General features: G+C 32.0%; 2 protein-coding genes across 2 annotated transcripts; one reads left to right on the forward strand and one right to left on the reverse strand.

Moving 5' to 3' along the window:
• Nucleotides 1–8,791: 8,791 nt before the first annotated feature.
• LOC100812433 (zinc finger CCCH domain-containing protein 34) lies at nucleotides 8,792–16,027 on the forward strand. Its single transcript, XM_006597467.4, has 7 exons — nucleotides 8,792–9,125; nucleotides 9,229–9,377; nucleotides 9,560–9,622; nucleotides 9,797–9,919; nucleotides 10,047–10,358; nucleotides 10,443–10,763; nucleotides 14,996–16,027. Exons 1-7 carry the CDS (start codon nucleotides 9,038–9,040, stop codon nucleotides 15,392–15,394), a joined length of 1,455 nt encoding a protein of 484 aa, XP_006597530.1. The 5' UTR covers nucleotides 8,792–9,037; the 3' UTR covers nucleotides 15,395–16,027.
• A 2,374-nt stretch (nucleotides 16,028–18,401) lies between these two features.
• Nucleotides 18,402–19,340, reverse strand: LOC102661302 (ethylene-responsive transcription factor ERF086). The gene has a single exon (XM_006598264.1). The coding sequence runs from the start codon at nucleotides 19,338–19,340 to the stop codon at nucleotides 18,402–18,404; it is 939 nt and encodes a 312-aa protein (XP_006598327.1).
• Nucleotides 19,341–21,077: the final 1,737 nt, after the last annotated feature.

Here is a 21,077-nt window from a genome sequence, read left to right on the forward strand (position 1 = left end):
AGATTTGAAGGTCACTATTTAATTATTAATTAATGCTTACCGCAAAAGTCTATTATTTATTTAAAATTTTTATATCGAGCATATATTTTTGTAAGTGTATTCACTATTTTTGGATACTATCATACCTAACTATTGGTTAAATTAACTATATTAGAAGAACTTACATTGAGAAAAACCAATGCTTACAAATAAATAATCTCAAGCTGGTGATCGCATCTTCAAAATGAGGCAATGTAACAAGTCTGAGAAGAGGAATAAACATGTTCTAATGATGGGGGACAAGATCGCCTATACAATATGATAGCACTAATATCCTTGTCTTGTTCAACTAATAAATATTCTTGATACGTACTCAAAGATGTTGAGGTTTTTGTAGTTTCCATGAATTTATATACTACTAAATAGGTTTTCAATGTGTCCTTCACGTCTTTTGCACACGTACTGTTGACTTTATCTTACACTCACTCTTTAACCATATATAAATCCACTCCACCATTGCAAATTCAATACCAGTTTCCTTGTCATGAGAAATATATATATATATATAAACTAAAAAATATAACGATGACAAAAATCTTTGACGACAATGAAACAGCTTGCTCAGGATCATTTAAGTGATGAGTAGAGAGAGAGGGTTGAAGTAGAGGAAAACTTGAATGATGCAAGCAACAATAATGCAAACATAAGAACAACATAGCACTGGATGTATGGGAAAAGGGGAAGATTCGTAGCCCATTCAATGGACAGAAAATGCCCCATTGTGGCGTCAACGTGATCCTCCGAAAGGAAGCATCATATGCATAATGGATGTTTAGTAAGTAGCAGGGTGGTCTGCAGTAGTAGTCTCATCTTCGGTCAAAACCCCACCTTTTATAGCCCACTTCCCATGTGAACTTGTTTTATGCATTTACTAACACAAACGGCTAGCTATGACTAGGTCTCCATCACACATTCAAACCTTTCTTCAATCTTTTCAATTCCAAAATGCTACTCTATTCCATCAACTTGATTATAATGAGATTCCAAAAAGAAACAAAAAAAATATATCTAGCCAAAGAAGGGCAACATCTACACATAAATTTTTATGTATTACTTTTTTTTATCGATGTATTATAGTTGTAAAATATTTACTAGCTATATAAAAAATCTAATTAGTTATCTTAATAGAGCTTACTTTCTACTCACTTTTTTTATTCATAAAACTTGAACTCACAATATTACATACACAATATTGTGTAAGAGATATGATCCTAATTCTTCTAATGATGATTTTTTTTTTAAAAAAATATTTTTTAGTGTTATGCATCAATTAAAATTGAGGTTTTATTTGAGTAATAAGTGCCCATTTTATCACATGAATTGTTAAAGCAAAATTTTGATTATGATGGGAGAATAATATAAAAAATATATAAATATAATTAAATTTTTTTTAGAGAAACCTATAAGATTCACACAGTGAAATAAGGTTTTACTGTGTTCACATTAAATAAACGATGTATTTAGTGAGATAATTTATGTTCGATTTTTACAGTATATAAAATTTTCTTGAACAAGTCACAATCACACATCATGAATGAAATTAATCAGTAATCCATTAAATTAGAAGAAACCATTATCTTATGGAGAGAAAAAAGTTTTGACTGTTAATTAGTAAAAAAATTACATTGTTAAATTGTTTGGAAAGACACCAATATCCACGTAGTATTCCTGGGATTTTTTTATCTATGACATGTACATTTTTTATTAAAAAAAAAATACTACTAACAGAACTCATGCATACACATGATTATGCTAGGTTCACAACGATTGGATTGGTTAAAATCAAGCCTCAACTCATTCCAAAGTTTATGTGATGCTCAATTTCAGGCAATCAATATCAAAGAGAGAATATTTACCCAATTACTAGGTTTCTACTCTACAAAACACCGGCGCAATCTAGCTTATACGCCAAACAAACACAAACTATATATATTATAAATCACCGACATTCTTTGTAACTTACGTGAGTGCGTTTTGATATCACAGAATTTGGGCAGTGACATCACCATTCAGAACCTACTTTTTGCCTGCAGCCGGTTTCTCCACCACAGTCAACGAGCCTTTTCCACAGCTCACATTCTCTTATTTTGAAATATTTATTAAAAAAATCTTACTTGTTTGTCGTTTTTACTAAAATCTTTATTCTTAATCATATTTTATTTATTCATCAGACTCAAAATTAAGATCTTCCTTAATAAGACGAAGTCGAGTGCCACTCAAAGAAACGATCCGGTCATTTTGCTAACAACACAGGTTTGATCCCGTGGACTCTGCACCGTATTAACGCTCTCCACATTGAAAAAAGTTAATGTAAAATAAGTTTAATTATATATATATATATATATATATATATATATATCGAGAGAGAGAGAAAAGCGTACATACTTTAGTCTAGAATTACATTGCATAAATTAAAGATCACTGATAAATGATAATATATATATATACTCACTTTTAAAATATTTTTAAAAAGTTGTTTAGTCACATCTTGCACTTGTACCGATGAAAATATCTTTTACCGTTCGTTTCATTTTTATATATCGGATCTAGCCGTTGGATTTTTTTCTTCACTTTCTTTGTGCTGCTGCTTCCCCGCCACAAAATAATCTCACGCGCTTTGACTTGGCGTGTGGTCCACATGAACGCAAATACATCAGAAATGGATTAATGTAGTGAACGTGAAGTAAAGATAAGAATTAGGGATTGCAGATTTTTTTTTTAATTTTAAATTAAAATACTTATAGTGTTGAATAGAGATCTGTTGAGACTAATTAGTCTCTCTTTGATGTATCATCGAATTAATTTTAAGTTTAGAGTTAATTTTGAATATATTTTTATATATTTAATTTTACTTTTAAAAAATTGAAAATAATAATAAATTTAGAATTAATTGAGAGTTAAAAACATTTAAACATAAATTATATTACTTTAAAATTAATTTTAATTAAATCAATATATTGCATTTAAAATTAATTTTATCAATACTCATTCAAATGATTTTGATCCACTAACAAAATTATTTTTGTCCCAAACATAATTTTATAATGAAAAATCAAACATACACTTATCTTGGGGAAAAGTATGTCTTGAGGCAAAAGTATTTTTTGCAAAAGAGTTAGAATAATTGTTTTTATTTTCATTTTCCTCTTATCCATTCAATTACATTGAAACATGCACTATAATAATTTTAAGAGCAAATCAAACATGCACATAATGATTTCTTGAAAAAAAAATTCATTTTACATATGGAATGAAGTAAAGCAAAAAAAAGGGTAGGAACACCTTTAGAGTGTAGAATAGAAAAAATGAAATGAAAATGAATTGAGATAAAAAAAATTAAAATAAAACATAAAAATATGAGTGTCATTTTAATTTACTGTTCATTTCTCTTTTTAGTTCTCTTTTACTCAAACAGAACGGACCCTTACAATCCTCCGTCAAAAGCAATCGTTTACAGTGATGGTAAAGTTATTCAAAGTAAACGAATAAAATTGAAAATATTAACAGTAAATAAAGGACAATGAATGTTAGCATTATACATATTCATAGATTCTGACCAAACACAAAAACAAAACCTTCTTTATGTGTTGAGCACTATGTTTTGTTGCTTTTAAAAGAAGCATCAAGAGACGTGAAACTTAAAAATGAAAACAAATAAATAGAAAAATAGTTGAGAAAAATCTTATCAATTGCAAAATTGAAATTTATTAAAAAAATATGTGCATTACGTAATTTTTGCATAAATATTTAATTCTAATTATTAACTGGTGTAATGCTATTAGTGTATAGTAATGAAAATGATAAGCACTTCTGAAAGATTTTTTTTTTTTTAATTCTGATAAGGATATAAGAGATAAGCTAACTGTGGAAGTTCTTTCACGTAGAATTTCTCAATAAACAAAATAAGTTCATTGTAAAAGTTTTTTCACATAATTTTTTTAAAAGATGATAAATCATTAAAAACAACATTTTTATTACAAAATGAAAACTAAATTAAAAATAACTCTTTTTACCCTAGTGTGGCAATTTGGGCAAGGAAAAATACCCTTGGGCAAATCCAACACTATGTAGTTAAATACAATTGAATAAAATAAGCTTTTAAGAATTAAAAATATTTCAAAGTATTTTTTATATAATATTTAATGATATTTTTGTTTCTTAATTTTTATTTTGTGTTAATTTAGTCTTTCAAGTTTTCTAGGGTTAATTAAGTGATATCAATATCTCGTTAGTTCAAATGGAATTAAACATAATTTTCTTAAACAGAATATTGAATTAGAGAATTGTTGGTAAAAAAATATGATTGAAAATGAGAAAACATTTCAAATTTGTTGATGAAGATTAATAATCATTACTTCCTTCCTATGTCTTTTAATGTTTTAGCTTTCTATTTTTTTCTCAAAACATTTGATATTTTTTAATTTTAAAGTTTAACTAATGTATTTTTTCTCAAATATATCTTTATTTAATATCTATCACTAGTGGTACAAGTATTAAAGGTTAAAGTATTAAATAATAATTTTTTAATTTAAATATAACAATATTTTACTTTATTAAATATTTATTAATTTATGTATGATAATCTTAAACATTAAAAAAATAGGAAAAGGATATTGTAGTAACAAAGTTGTAGATACTCACTTGATCCCCTTTAATATTTGTTTCGAAAAATTTAAATATCCATCGATAGATGTGATTATTTGAGTTTGACAACTCTATTCTTTGTTTCTAAAAATCCAATTTTCAATCCCCTCACTTGAAAGGCAATTTTCTTTCCATTTAATATCTTTTCGCCGCAAATCAATGCAATCATAGTCCCGTGTCCTCCCAACACATGGAAACAATAATATATGTCATTCACGTAAAGAAAGCTAAAGCATAATGATACAAATCTCATAAAAATAAAATAAAATTTTAATTTTCGTATATTATTAATACAAAATAATGACACTATTAATTAATTAAAAATTATTTTAAATATAAATTTTAAAGTATTTATTATAAAAAATTATATATTTATCATATATTAACGATATGTAGTTAAACAATAATATAAAAGACTTATTCATTATTTTGTGTATTTTAATTAAATTCAATAAAAAAGATCGTGCAAATGCTAATATATAGGAAGGGAAATGTTAATCAATTTGGACACTTTATAGATCTTCAAGGATGTTAGAGATCTAATTTAATTTTGTCTCTAAGATGAAAAGAAAGTTTCATTAAATCTTTTTAATTTGATATCGTGTCAGATTAAAATAGGTCTAGTTAATTAATTAGTGGATATATACTACTTAGATTGAAAATGCTTTTGAGGTTATTATTCTTGTTGTTATTACTGTTGTTGTATGTCTGTGATAAATTAACACGTGTCAACGTATAAAAAAATATCACTTGTGTCAAATTATATTTGGATCATTACTTTTCACTCATTAGAGCAAACTTAGATAGAGTTGTCCTGTTCTCAATCAATCCTTTTATAATCTTGTTAATGTCACATTGCCACCTACGAAAAATAGAATAGAAAGAAGATATTTTATGTGCGTATTATTTGGTATAAAACTTTTGTAAGGTGAAAAAATATGATACATTTTAAAAATAATATAATTGTCTCCTTTTACCATTATCTTATTATCTTATTGAAATTAAGTTAGTTTTTTTAAGCAGAAATTAAGTTACATTTTAAGTTACCTATTCTTTAACATTTAGCAATTTACGTTAAATAATTAATAATATATATGCTTGTCATTATCTTACTAAATGTCTCATTTCAGGTTAATCTGATTCCATCCTAATTAAGTATGTCTTAATTAAATCTCTCTCTCTCTCTCTCTTTATATATATATATATATATAATTAAACTTATTTGAATTTAAAGACAATTTACTTTTAAAAAACTGGACCCGTTAAAATTTAGAGATTAAATAAATAAATAAAAAGTATAACTCCTCGCAACCCATTATGGGAATATCCCTAATGGTATTGAATATTGATGATATTAAGATCTACTTATTTGTTACAGTTATACTATTCTAATTTATTTTTTAAATTGTACTTATTATAATATAAAATGTCAGCATTTAAAAGTAACATTATGTTGGGTACACTCAGCATGGACAGATGTACTAGCTAGCTGTGGGCTTGTAGCCGTGCTCATGTAGAAGAAAATGCACATTTAACAGTATTAAAAATAAGCATTGTTTTTGTTTAAAAAAAATGCTCATATATAAAACACCTTTACATAATAAATATAAATTCTTATTATTAAAAATAAATCAATTCTCGTGGATATCTTAATATTCCTATTATCACTATTTTTTATAATTATACCCATGTCTCTAAAGGTTTCATAAAATATTAAATCAATTTATCAATTTAGATAAAAATGAATTTTCACTTAAATTTAATCAATTAATATAAAATACAATGATATATTTATAAAATAAAAGAATCTTTGATCGATTAAGTTATGTTTAAAATTATCAGAATTAAAAAAACTGCATTGTTATATATATATTGTTTCTTGATATTTCTAAAATTATACTCTGTTTTACATGTATTTCTTACCACCTTCTCTTTATACGAGTGATAAAGATTTAAAATTTTACTCAGTTTCCACCGTCTCTCTCTCTCTCTCTCTCTATATATATATATATATAACCCTATGAATAAAGTAAAAAGCACCTTAGATAATTTATTGAAAAAAAAAGAAGTGTTAGGGGCAAAAAGGATATAGGAACACTGTATAAATAGTGATTCTCTAAATCATTAAGGTCACTCGTAAATCGAGAGGCAAAAGTACTTTATTGTTGTGTTTATAAATTTAGGCTAATTAATGAGCCATATCTAAAACGTGTTTGTGAGGAGAAGATATTCTTCCAACAAATTGCAGGTTGCAAAAGTATCCCCCGCCAACACACGACCTTTACCTTCAACATAAAGCGCATTTTCATTACATTATTTTTTTTGGTAAAGATTTTCATTAAATGCAAGCTGAATTGGAAAACATATTTTTTTTTGGAAAGAGATGAACAATCCGAAAAAGGATTTAGTTTCTTCCTCTTCTTCTTTTTAGAGGAAGTTGGAGTTGGTTAAAGTTAGAACATATGTATCCGTAGCGGTAGTGGTATTAAAATATTTTCTAAGATCTATTTTTTTTCAAATAAAGAAACATTGTTTCTACAAACAACAATAGTTACACGTAAGTATTTAAATAATTTTTCCACATATATTCATTGTAGAAGAAAGTCAAAAGGTACTACAAATTGATTTTTTTCCTTCTATACATCAAAATCAATTTATCTACTTAACTTTTATAGAACTTCTCTCGTTTAACTTAAAAAACAACAACTAAGGTATACATTTGATTTTAGCTTAAATGAAAAGTTCAATTCATTGTTTTTTATTTTTGTTTCTTATAAGTATTTATGACAATTTATCTAAACAATGATTATATCTTATTTTTGAAAATTGAAACAAGTGTCATATGATAAAATTGTTCTTAAAGTGGTGATCTTTAAATGATAACGAATGCTTTTACTACTATTAATTATTAGTTTATTATACTCGTAAGATAATAAAATTTCACATGTAACAGCTAGGAGTGTTTATGATCTATCCCGTCTTAGTAACCTGCCTTGATATGGAGTTAATTCAAACGAATTTAGATTTTAAAAATTAAATTTAAAATAGTTCAGGAACGTATTTAAATTTGATCTTGACTTTTGTTCTTAACTCATGAATAAAATTATATATTAGTAATAATTATTGCAATTTTATTTTATCTAACTCTAAATTAATTTTTTTTAATTGAAATTAAAATTAAAATGCCCTTACATTTATCCAACATATTACAATAGTCAAAATTCCTTAGACTAATAGTAGCTTCGAATCATAAATAAAATGAATCTTTAATACAAAAGTAGATGAAAGAACACCCATAATCTTTGAGACATTACAATCTTATATAAATGCTGAATCAAATAAAATCCCTTTTATATGAACAAGAAGAAAGAAGCTATTAGGGGATAGGTTTTTGGTTGTGTAGGGGAAAGTATCCCATGGTGGTGGTCACATAGTAAACTCTTGTGACCTTTTGCCCCTTTTAAGGAAGATCCTCCTTTTATGCCACGTGGGGCCAATAGCATCTATCTCGTGCTCTTTTTTCACATATGTTGTCATCATCGGTCAGCCACAGCCCACAACACGACTAATTAATTAATTAATTAATAAATTAATGAACTAATCTTTGCTTTATTTTTTTGGTCTGACTAAGCGGATAATTGTTAAAAAATTAAAACATGAAAATATTTACTGTAAAAATTATAAAAAAATACAAAAATATGGTAAATAATATAATTTTTCATTTCTCAATAAAAATATTTTTATTTTAAATTTAAACACTAATTAACATTTATTTTATTTTTTTCATCAAGTCTAATAAGAAAGGACAACTCTGTCATATCTCCCATACTCTATTTGACTCCCATTATTCCACATGTTGAAATTCAAGGTCATTTTCGTCTTTTCAGAATTTTCTCTCTTTCACTACTCACCCCTAATAAAACTCCACCTGCTCCCAAGCTCAGTTCCAAATCAGCACAATTTTCCAATTCCTGAGATTCTCTCTCTTAAAATATAAAATAAATATTTATATTTAAGGCGAATGAAAACAAAAAAAAAAAAGAGGGATTATATATATTTGGTAATTTTTGTGGGATGTGTTGGCGGGTGCATATAAATAAATAAAACCAACCAACAAACTCACAGACCAATAAAAGAAGCCCCCCAGAGAGACAGTCGAGAGAGAGAGAGAGAGTGAGAAGAAAACAGAAACAAAACGCTGTCTGTGCGAGTTAGAGAGAGAGAGAGAAACCCCAGAAAATCAGAAAATCTAACCCCCATTTTTTCTCTCTTTAGTTTCCATTTGATCGGAGTCTCTCATTGTGGTTTCCGATTAGCGTCGAATCAGCTCCGTTCTCCGGATTGGCTCGGTGCAATGGAGCAGTACGGCCGGTCCAGTGAAGGTTCGCGGTCTGATCCGTCGCCGGAATGGGCCGGGCCCGAAGCCCAAACCGGGCTCGAAGGTATCTAATTAATCTATTTAGCTATTGTGTTTTTGGTGTTTGTGATTTAAGGGTTTTTTTCGGGGATGTGAAGCTGGTTCGATCTTGATTGTGGAAAATGCAGAGCCCATGTGGCAATTGGGAATGGGTGGTGCTGGGGAGGAATCGTATCCGCAACGCCCCGATGAGGTTGATTGCACTTACTATTTGAGGACTGGCTTCTGTGGCTTCGGTTCCCGCTGTCGGTTCAACCATCCTCGTGATCGTGCCGCGGTAACTATTCTTCTTCTTGCTTTAAAGGGTTTTCATGATGTCATTGCGTGCTTTTATGTTCGCAATTTGGTCTGATCTTGCTGAAAATCGCGATGTTTTTCGTTTTCACTGAGTATAAGGTGTTTGCATTGTGCACTATGATTTGGTGTTTTGTAATTTGTTTATGTTTATGTGTTGTTTAGGTTGCTGGAGCTGAGAGGACCACAGGGGAGTATCCGGAACGAGTAGGCCAGCCTGTGTGCCAGGTGCTGTTTATGGTTCTGCTGAATGGTTGAGTTTGGTGGTTCACACTGTAATTCATTGCTTTTTTTTTTTTTTTTGTGAAATAATGCCGTTGAGGATGGATGGAGTGTGGTTATGTTTTTTGTTTTCGTTGTTCTTGAAGTTCGTGACTATATCTGCTGATGGTTAAAATGCAGTATTACATGAGGACAAGAACATGCAAATTTGGTTCGTCTTGCAAGTACCACCACCCCAGGCAGGCAGGAGGCACTGCTGCTACTCCCATGTCACTAAGTTATTATGGATATCCATTGCGACCGGTCTGTGTCACTTTTTTGAATTTACTTACATAAGGCTAAGAGTGTTTTGTGAATGTTCAGTTTTGTTTTCTGACAGTGGAAAGATTTTGATCTGAATTTGAATGTTTATAAATGATAATGATAACAGGGTGAGAAGGAGTGTTCCTATTATGTGAAAACAGGACAATGCAAGTTTGGTGCAACTTGTAAATTCCATCATCCAGTTCCTGCTGGCGTCCAAATTCCAGCACCATCGCCAGTTGCCCCATCGCCTTTGCCTGTACCGGTACCTTCGCCGTTATATTCAACCATGCAGCCCCCACCTGGTCCTTCGTCCCAGCAAATTGGGGTGCTGGTTGCAAGGCCTCCTATGTTGCCTGGCTCATTAGTCCAGAGCCCCTATGGACCTGTGGTACTGTCACCTGCCATGGTACCTATTTCTGGCTGGGGTCCTTATCAAGTAGGTCAAGCTTTTCTTTTTGATTGCTCAGTCAAATTACATGTGCATTCATTGAAGCCATTAACTATTGAGTTCTTGGTGCAGGCTTCTGCGACAGGTGCTGTTCATCCTTCTGGTACTCCATCTAATGTTGGTTCACCACAGCTTTATGGGATAACCCAACTACCTTCACCAGTAGCTGCCTATCCTGGACCTTATCAACCTTCTGGTTCCCCAGTTGGTCCTTCAAGCAGTAGTCAGAAGGAGCAGGCATTTCCAGAAAGGTCTAACCAACCAGAATATCAGTATTATCCGAAAACAGGGGAGGTTAAATTTGGTCCATCATATAGGTATAACCCTCCACCGGACATGAGTGCACCAAAAGCAAATGTGATTCTTAGTCCTGCAGGTCTTCCTTTGCGCCCGGTAATGGATGCCTCTCAACTTTGTTGTAATATATGGCGCCTTTTATTGAGTTGTGAATTACATATGCATGATCCATCTCCCCTCTTCCACATAGTAGGAAAAGGCTTTGCTGTTGTTGATCCATCTTCCCTCCAACAGAGTTCTATAGCTTCCAGAGATCAAACTAGCTATTTGTGAATTATAACCAAATTGACTTCTTATTGTTTTGTTTTCAATTTCAATAGCTTTTTGGGAGATTTGAAACATGATCACTGAAACCCAAGTTTAGTTTGCAATTCATGCTTGAGAACAAATCATAGTGAACCATTATTCCTTGTTTTTGTGCTTTGGTTATTTTTAAGATACACTTTTCTGGGATGGTGAGCCTTTTTATTTATTCTTTCATGTGTCAGGCATTCATGTTGGGTCATATCATGCCTGTACCATCTTTAAAATGTAGATGAAAGATCATTTGATGAATTGATATCAAGAATGCCTAGTGAATGAGTGTTTTAATCATTAAGTTGGATGATATTTGAACTCTTACATCTTTTGTCTATTGGGGATTCTTCTAGAAGAATTTGAAAGCACAGAGGTAAGACTGTTTTAATATTGTCGCCTTGGGCTTGATTGTACCTTTATGAGAGTGGAATTCCCACTTTGTCATACATTCCTTTTAGTGGGGCTTCCTGTTCCTTTCTTTTGGTGTATGTTATGTTAAATATTTTTGTCTCATCACTATAGCTGCACCCAGTGGTAAAAGTTCAGTTAGAAAGATCTTCAAAATCTCTGTGTGGATATGTTCTCTTCCTGAGTAAGGAGTGCTGTGTACTATAAACATTTAAAACTTACCATGACTCTTTTAAGTTTGTAAGAAAGCACTGAAGCATCATAAATTCTTGTGATTGATGTTATCAAGTTCTGTTGTATTTGAGTGCTACTCTGATTAGTTTCTTCACATTAATGTATTGATAATAAAGGGTTTTTTTTTTTTGTACTCCTTAAGGCAATTTCATGAGTCGTGCATATTATAGTTAGATCTACTACCAATAATGAATTTGTGTATTTCATGTTTATCCTTTTATGGCCGGCATATATATCTTTCCCATATATATGGAAGATTTCATTTTTTAGTACATGAAAGTTTTACAATTCCTCTTTCAGTAGCTTGCTTGTAGATTATAATTTATGATCTCTTGTATGTTAACATGCTATTGGTTACTGGGTAATGATCTTATGATATCTTTAGTGCCTGTTACAGCGGTATTATCAAGATGTACTTTGTATGAAATTGTTTTTGAAGTATGTTATTCATACATAGGGTGATAAGTTGCTACTTTGAATCAGAACAACACTAGGTCACTAACCTATTTGTTCCAAATTTCAAGCCTTAGCAATTATAATCTGTATGTCATATGCACATCTAGGGCTTGCAAACTCAGGAGTTAAAAATAAAATACTGATTCCAAACCAGGAACGGTTTGGTACAGTATTTGATTGAATAATAGGATCATAGGAATAAGGTTGAGAATCTGTGCCTTGTGGCAGTCCAAGACCATATTTATCACTTAGATGGTCACTATCACAAGTTCAGTTGGTACTCAGAGATCTTGTAAATGAATGTAGTGTACTCCTATTTAAGATTCTTATGCCAATAAGTAGTCCTGCATACAAGTTGTCAGTATTCAGAGATCTTCATTCCCCTCTAGGGAGGGGGTGGGGTGAGAGTGGTCAGGTGTGTTAATGGCCATGTGGGTGAAATTGGCGCGTGTTACTTAAAATACACATTTAAATATCATTGCACATAGTCTTAAGAATGGTTATCATGAATGGCAGGGACTAAAACTGAAGTCTGTGGACGAATCAAATTAGGGATAAACCAGCCATTGTGTCCTTACATTTTCTCCAGTAGCCAACAACATCAGGTTAGGAATCATATTCCTACATGTAGATCAGCTTGGCATCTTAGCAAATTTCTTATTTGAAAATTGATCTATTCACTTCTTTTGGCTTTAGGAAATGTGTCTAAGATTGTTTTGATTTTAATGATCATTTTTGTCCAAAATTCTATTTTGTCTTTGTTATAAAATCCTGCTCTTGTCATGGCTTATGGTTGGGACTAGCATGAGTTTTTAGGTTCTTCAGAGATTAATGTTCAGCCAAATATAATCAAACATTTTGTTTCCTCTGTAAATTATGGAGTGTCAATACTCAATAACAGTCATAAATGTAAGGGATTTAAGCATACGGATCTTGGCATATACATATACTTGTCTAAATAAATGAGTAGCATTATCATAATAAGATACACTTGTGATGTAAAATCTCAGTGTTGATCATTGAGGTTCATTCTGGTGAGTGAATGAAATGAAACTAAAGATATCTGTAATAATTTAAGAGAGGGTTCAATGACTAGGGTGTATTTATTTTTATCTATATGGGATTCTGGTAAATGCTCATCTGTCTTAAAACATATTAGATTGATATTTGGTAACAAAAATTTATTGATTGATAATAGCATACAATATGCCTTGGAAGCTAGAATGTGGAAGAAGTCCTATAAGCATTATGGGCAAGATCCGCTAAAAACTCTGGTTTTATACATTCCAATTTCCCTTGTAGACTGGCAGAGTCTATAAGCTAATTTGGTGTTAGTTTGAACAGGTTTCTTCTTTTTGCTCATTGCTGTGTTTTTAGAGTTAGCCATGATGTGGTATATAGTAAAATATTCTAAGGATCAGTGTTTCACTCTTTTTCCCTTTTTGTTGTTTCCCCCCTGTAAGATGTGTATATAGTAAAATATTCTCTGGTTGAAGAGTCTTAGGTAAGCATGTCAACACTCAACATCCATCTCCATATCAGCTGATTGATTTAAGTACCGGGAGGTTTTTATTAATATGTTCTACTAGTTACCCTACTACAACTAAGTCTTATCCCACTAGGTGAAGTTCAGTACTACGTGGATCAATCAACACTATTTACTTTGCTTCCTGGAATGGTTTTCTGACAATCAGTTACCTGATTTCTTTGAAATAAGTGTTTTAACAGTTTTGTGGTTTGTTTCATTATGTTTTGGTATTTGTTTTTTTAATTTAACGTTATTTCATACTATTTTCTAATTTTTTGTTGTCATTGGGTGCTTTTCAGGTCCTTCTTCAATGTGTTATTCATTGCACCTTAATATATTCACCTTATGCATTTTCCCTGGCATCAGTGTTCCCTATTTTAGTTAGAGTCTCTTATGTGACCTCCAACTTAATTTCCATTTATTCCTTTTGGTTTATTATCTGTTAAACTTAAGATTTTGTCTGTTTTTTTTTTTTGGTCAGCAAGATTTTGTCTGTTTGAGCATTGTGTATTCTTTATCTTGTTTGTTTGCCTGAATGTTACTTCTGTCATGGAATGCCTTTTAGGTCAAGTATAAAGTTTTTATGCAAGAATTATACATGCTATTTGGGTTTGTGGCTTTGTGCTACTTGCCCCATCAGTTGCATTTGCTTGAAATCTATGACAATACTAGGAACACCTTGTGCTGTATGTTTCTTTGTTGAGCTAGGTGCGCATGCTGCCATCCTTTTTTTATCTCAATCTATTTTCTATACTAGCTTGAGTTGTTCAAACTTTGTTTTCATGGGTAATCTTTATGTTTCCTTCATGTGATTTTTAATTAGGACTGATTCTAGTTTTCCATTTTCTAGAAATTAGGAGTACTTCATTTTCTTGAACGTGAGTGTCTTTTGAAATATGATAAACTAGTCTTCAATGTTCCTCTCTGCTGTAATTGTTGTCTCTCCTCTCGTCTTGCATTAGTGTTTCTCTTTTGACTTTAGTTCAAGGAAAGTATCTTAATATATTTAATTTATGAGAAATATTAGCAACATTATGTCTGACACTCTCTTTCTAACACTATCTCTACTATTGGTTGAAATTTATTGGAAATCACTAATTTTGGTGGGTCCCACTTTTAAATCAAAAGTGTCATTAAATGAGAAATAGGACCCACCAAAATAGGTGACTTCCAATCAATTTCAGTCAATAATATAGTGTTACAAAGAGTGTCAAATCAAAGAATGTGTCGCTACTATTCCTCGTAACTTTGGCACCAGTGTACATTAGTTTTTTTTTTTTTACACTATGGGTTTACAAAACTAGCACTTGGTAATGATAAGTTTGCCTATTCAATTGAATTGTTTATGAAAAATTTCTTGACTGCCTTCTTAATCATCAATCTAATGTTTGTGTTTGATAATCAGGGGGCGGCACCAGCTTGCATTCATTATGCACAACATGGAGTGTGTAAGTTTGGTTCTGCATGCAAATTCGATCATCATATGGGATCACTGAGTTATAGTCCATCTGCTTCTTCCCTGGCTGACATGCCAGTTGCACCCTATCCTGTGGGTTCAACAATTTCTACTCTTGCTCCATCATCTTCATCTTCAGAGTTGCGGCCTGAACTTACCTCAGGATCTAGCAAGGAGTCTGTTCCATCCAGAATGTCTTCATCAACATTGACTGGGTCAATTGGCTTGACTTTGTCAACTGGTGGGCCCATTTCTCAATCAAGCACTCAACCACCTTCCCAAAGTTCAGGTCCTTTAGCCACTGTCATTAGCACCACAAGTAGCAATGTCTCTCCCACCTCAACCTAAGCAATGTGAATGCATACCTCATCATTACTCCTTTTTTCAATCTCAATTCTTCCACTGGACATAATTATTCTAGGAGGTCCTCCAATAGGTTTTGTTTTCAGTTGTCCCAGTTCAACTTTCAGGTCTAGCACACTTCACACCAAATTATCTTTGTGTTCATATAAACTTTTGTGGCCATCTCTTTGATCTCGAATAAACCATGGCCACCCTTGAGAATTTTAGCAATCCATACGACCACCTTGCTTTTGAATAACTCAGAATCTGCAAGCCCATTGTGCACATGCCCTTTCACATCTCCAATAGGTTGTGCTGCTTATTTGTGCTCCAATCTTTTTTTGATATGAGAACATTCTGTCCAGACTTTCGTTTGTCATGTGTTTATGACTCTTCACCTGAACCCTTTTTTAATTTGGGAACAATTTTCCATTTCTGCTCTGTAAGTCCTATTCAACGCTTTTCCCAACTTGTATCTAGGGTTTAATGTAAAGAGAAGTAACCAGGAGACTACAATGAGGCTTCACATTGCTATCTTATATGGTTTAGATACACGATGTTGTTGTGACAATGAAAAGCTTGACTTGGTACTTAAATTTATTAAAAAAAAAATACGTATTAGAAACAAATTTAAACTAACGCATTTGAATGTGTAATAACTTTTTTCTCCCTTTCTATCAGTTTATACCTCATCAAGCTTTTATGCGAGATCGGGTAAATTTTTTTGGAGTTTTTTTTTTATAATTTTTTTATCCCCCTTGCCCTTCGATCGAATTTGATTTTGTTCTAAGATGTTTGTTGTATTGTACAGCTCCTGGCGCACAACACAACTTCCATTGAAAGAAACTTTCCGATCAAGTCCTTATGTGCACCATGTGTAATGCATTGGACCAACAAAAACGATATCATGTAGCAAAATTAAATAAATAAAATTGCACCATCAAATTTCTGTAGCGAAATTTCAAGTTTTCTTTGAGTGGGTAATATGCATGTGAAGAATCTCTCCACTCTAAGAGCTTTGTCTTTTAGAAATTTCATAGTATAATAAAATTGGTGTTTTTGTTGAACTCTTCCCTCTCCACTTTAAGAGTGTTTTTCGGAAAGTCAAAGGGGTCTAACTCAAGTTTGTAAGTTATTGTAAATTTTTTGACATTGTATTTGATTCTTATAAATTAAAAAGGAGTTATTTTAAATTTCTTGATATTGTATTTAATTTCTATGATAAAAAAATAGTGTCTCCCTGATGTATGCAATTATCTTGCTTTTTTTCTTTTGTTTTTTTTTCTTGGGGTACATTGAGGGTTAGACAAGAAAATCTCCTCTAGGCTTGGATTCTTCACGAGAAGTCCCGTAAACTTTTTTTTAATGAGCTCGGTTAATCTGTTTAAGTTTTTAATATAAATTTTGAAAGAATTGATTTGTATTTGAAAATGATATTTTAAAAATAATCTTAATGATCATTATAGTTTGATTATAATAAAGTGTTTAGAGATAATAAAAAATACTGAAAAGGATATGATATAATAATAAAGAAAATTATGATATAAATGGACACAACAAACTTTGTGAAAGAAACATGGTCGTGTCGTGTGTCAAGAATAGAAGGCATATCCATGTCATACAATAAATAAATTATAGAAATGATTATGTAATTACAGATGTCTATGTCAAAGCTAAAACTAGCTGTTATTATACACAACCGTTGTTAAGTTAAATACATGGCTGTTTCTAAATTTTCAAGTTAAAAACGTTCGTGAATTACACACTAACGCCTAGATTTAAGTCACGACTGTTTTTAATTTTTTTCTCATAGCTCAGAACTTCGGGAAAGAGAAATGAAACGTCCGAGTAAAGAAAAAAAAATGAAGTGTAATGTGATAAAAAAAATGAAGTGTTTGATCATTAAAAGGAAATGCTATTAATAATGCTATGACTAAAATCTTCACTCACGAAGAACACATTTTAAACTAACGCAAATTACCAAATAAAATAACAGTTTTCAACTCATATTCTATCAGTGTCAAATATCGTTTTAGAGTCAAACAATCTAAAACAAACGGATACTTTGTGACCTTCCAGAAAATTCCCTCACTTACAGTGCTTCATCCTGAAATTTATAGTTTATTATCATCTGGCATTGTTTTGCGCATTCATACTAGAAGTGTATCAATCAGTTTTATTTTAGAGCATCTACATTGTTAAGTTGCTCATTAAATTACTTGAAATGAATTTTTTGGGGGTTCTTACACACATCACACTTAAGAACTTTTACTATTTTTTTTCGCCAACATGATGAGTCGATGAGTTGCTCAAATGAACCCAGTTGAAATTATTTATTAAAAATACAACTTTTTGTTGTTAAAAAATTGCTAAGCAACAGCTGATCACTTATTCCAATCCTAAAATCAATTAACCACCATTGCTTAATTCTAAGAAACTGAGATAAACAACACGTTATAGTTGCTCTTAGTCGGATAACAACTATCTTAAACGCCTTTATCTATTATTTTTTAACTCGATTAACCAGCATTTTGGATTTCATCTTTTCTCTACTAAAAAGATATTGGTAAAAGCATGGGAAGGTCTTGAACTAGTCCTTCCCTTGTCCAACTATTTGTTGTTGTTGTTGTTGTTTTTGTAAATTATTCTTTTGCATTTTCCAAGTTTTTCTGAGCTGAGTAAGAATCTCTGTCAAAAATATCTTCCTAGATTCATAATAATAAAAGGTGTGGTAATTCTTTAACCAACTGAGGTTTTGCACTGTTACAATTGAATATCATTGTCTTTTGCACTAATGCTCCCTAGAAAAAAACCAAAGTGCATGCAAGTACCACGTCATAGTGTGATCAATCTCCACGTAACATATAACTCAATTTTTTAGTTTACGAAAAAATTACTAAAATTTGATTATGTATCACATAGAAATTCATCGAAATCATGATAATTCGACACCATGTAACAATTTCTTGTAAGACACCCGTTTTTAAGACAATGTACCTTACCTCACCCGAGCTCAGAAAGGTGAGTATCCCAAATCAGCATCCCCAAAGGGAGGAAGAGATGGAGAACATGTAGTTGAAGAAACAGGCTCAGCCTGAGTCATGAAACCGTAGCTTGAACTATCAGTGAAGGGATACAATGCATTCATGCACCCTTCCTCAGCCCTTGATGGATTTTTAAACATAGCTGCTAGTTCATTGGAGCTGCAATCCCATAATCCTTTACTAGGGTAAGAAAAATCTGCGGAGTTTGAAGCCACTGTTGTTTGCATGTTCAGGACTTCATGAGTGGTGTCAAAATGTGGCTGAACATGCATGGAACTTGTATTAACGTGGCCAAGCTTAAGGTCATGACTTGAAGCACTGGCATTGCTCTTCCTTGAACAGTTATCCTGAACTATGCATTCAAGATAGCCCGAGTTAGAATCACTGGAGAAGAAGAAATTATCATCCTGAGGTGACCCAGATGAACTCATGCCAGAAGGGTTTTCAATGTGGGAAGAAATGTTACCAAGGTGAGATAGGCCACTTTGATTGATTGGTTGTGGGTTGTGAGTGTTATATGAAGGTGGCAAGAGAGGTTGAGCATTCATAGGAGTGAGAGCATTGTGGAAAATGTTGGTATTGGTGTCTTTGGAATATATGAAGTTGGTTCTTGCTTGGCATCCTTTCATGGACAGAGCAGCTCTGTCATAAGCAAGAGCTGCTTCTTGAGCAGTGTCAAATGTTCCAAGCCAATGTCTTTCTTTAGTTAAAGGGTTTCTGATTTCAGCAGCATATCTACCCCAAGGGCGCCTTCTTACTCCGAGAAACCTTCCAGGTTCTGCTTGCTTTCCCCGGCCTCTTCTCTCACCAGAAGGAGACATGTTACGTTGAAGGAGAGACAAATTCATTTGGGTTTGGTTGGACTCATATCCTTTGAGGGAAGCATCTGAGGTTCTTGAGGTTGACATGGCTTGGAAAATGGCAAGAAAGTGTGTGTTTTTTTTATCAGGGGAAAGGGAAGTCAAATAGTGCCACCTCAAGGGAGCATAGAAGAGAATGTGAATGAAAAGGGTGAAGTTGTGGGAAGTCTTTTAAAGACAGTGACTTCATCATGGGAGAAGGAAAAAGAGATTTTGCATATGTCATTATGTAAACCGTTTCCCCCCTTTTCACCTACCTATAAAATCTTGTTATTATCTCAGTATATCATAAATCTGTCCAAATTTCTGTCACATGTCAAATTTTTTAATCAACTTTTTTCCCCTTTCAACCAATGACATTTTGGTTATTATTATCACAAAATGTTGGTTTTCTCTTTTCCTGTGGTTTTGCACCGGACTGAGGCTAGTTTCTTTTAAATCTCTGGTCTCCATGCCATCATCTACTTCATAGTTAAACTGAGTAGTGAAAATAAAGATTCCCTTAACTTGTCAAATACTTTAAATGGAGCTTACAAACTGCACTTTTGAATTAATATTTTTTTTTGCAACAGTCACTTTCTTGATAGGTCCAATGACATTTAAAATGTGTTTCCTGTATCTTAGTAACAAGCATAATAACCGATTTACCTTGGTAAGCTAAAATATAGATCTACCTTGTTTTTGAACTCAGTGAACAATGAAAAACTTAGTGAGCCAATTATTTCATCTGGTCCATGCAAGGATTGGCATTTGATTACCATTGGCAAAATTGTATCCTTATGTGTATCAGTTCATGAGTAAAGGCCAAGCTAATCATCAAATTACCTAGAATTCTACCAGCTAAACTCTATATATTTGAATAAACCACCAATTTCGTCCCTGCAGTATTACTCTCTCTCTTAAGTAATCTCTACAATATTAAAACTATCTTTGAAACATTGAAGATTCATCCCTTTAGTTCGTAAGTTGATGTATTTCAGTTCAGTTCAAGGACCAATGTGAAGGTTTTTTTTAATATTTAGAGGATTACTTAGCAGGATTTTTAATACTTCCCGGACTAGTTGAGCAGTATTTTTTACTTTAGGATGAATGTAATAATTTAACGATGAAATTGATGGTTTACTCCAATTTTTTTCTTTTCAGTACAAGAGACAATATTAAAAAACTAAGACACATACACATCAGAAGAAAAAGGCTTGACCCCATAAACTATTATTGTTATTTGTTATATATGTATAAACTACAAATAAATCTATCATAAGGTCTTCACCTTTAACTTTCAGCTAGTACCATTTATGGTGAACTTTACTGGAGGACTGATAGGGCAGACCAGAAATGGAAAGCAACAGCATTAATTGTCTGGATACTAGAGTCTCCAATCTTTGAATTTGGAGGCACTTTATCTTAGCATGCTGTTCACCAGCTGCATGTAATATACACATGTGAAACCTTTTATGCAAAATAATCAACCAATTACATCGTAAACTCTTGTTTGCTTCATAGTTTTCAAAGGGAGCAGTTAAAATTATCTGACCAGGATGAACATTATTCAATAATTTGATATTTTGTGTCTTCCCTATCTTGTGTCATTGAAACAACGCCACTCTAGAGTACACAAATGGAAAAGGTTGTCTTATGAAAGGCCCACTTGTTAAATTCTTAGTTTTGTTTGTTACTTCGCATTTCAATGGTAGAATATTCAATTTTGTTGTATGGTTTATATATCTTAGACAGAACTGATGGTAGTAGTTCACATGCCTCAATAATGAAGTTAAGTTAGCACAG

This window comes from Glycine max, chromosome 15 (assembly GCF_000004515.6).
Source record: "Glycine max cultivar Williams 82 chromosome 15, Glycine_max_v4.0, whole genome shotgun sequence".
Lineage (NCBI taxonomy): Eukaryota > Viridiplantae > Streptophyta > Magnoliopsida > Fabales > Fabaceae > Glycine > Glycine max.

Coding starts and splice junctions, on each gene's coding strand:
- LOC100812433 (XM_006597467.4), top strand. CDS start 9,038: ATGGAGCAGTACGGCCGGTCCAGTGAAGGTTCGCGGTCTGATCCGTCG. Junction 9,126..9,228: donor AGCCCAAACCGGGCTCGAAG/GTATCTAATTAA, acceptor TGGAAAATGCAG/AGCCCATGTGGCAATTGGGA. Junction 9,623..9,796: donor TAGGCCAGCCTGTGTGCCAG/GTGCTGTTTATG, acceptor GTTAAAATGCAG/TATTACATGAGGACAAGAAC.
- LOC102661302 (XM_006598264.1), bottom strand. CDS start 19,340: ATGTCAACCTCAAGAACCTCAGATGCTTCCCTCAAAGGATATGAGTCC.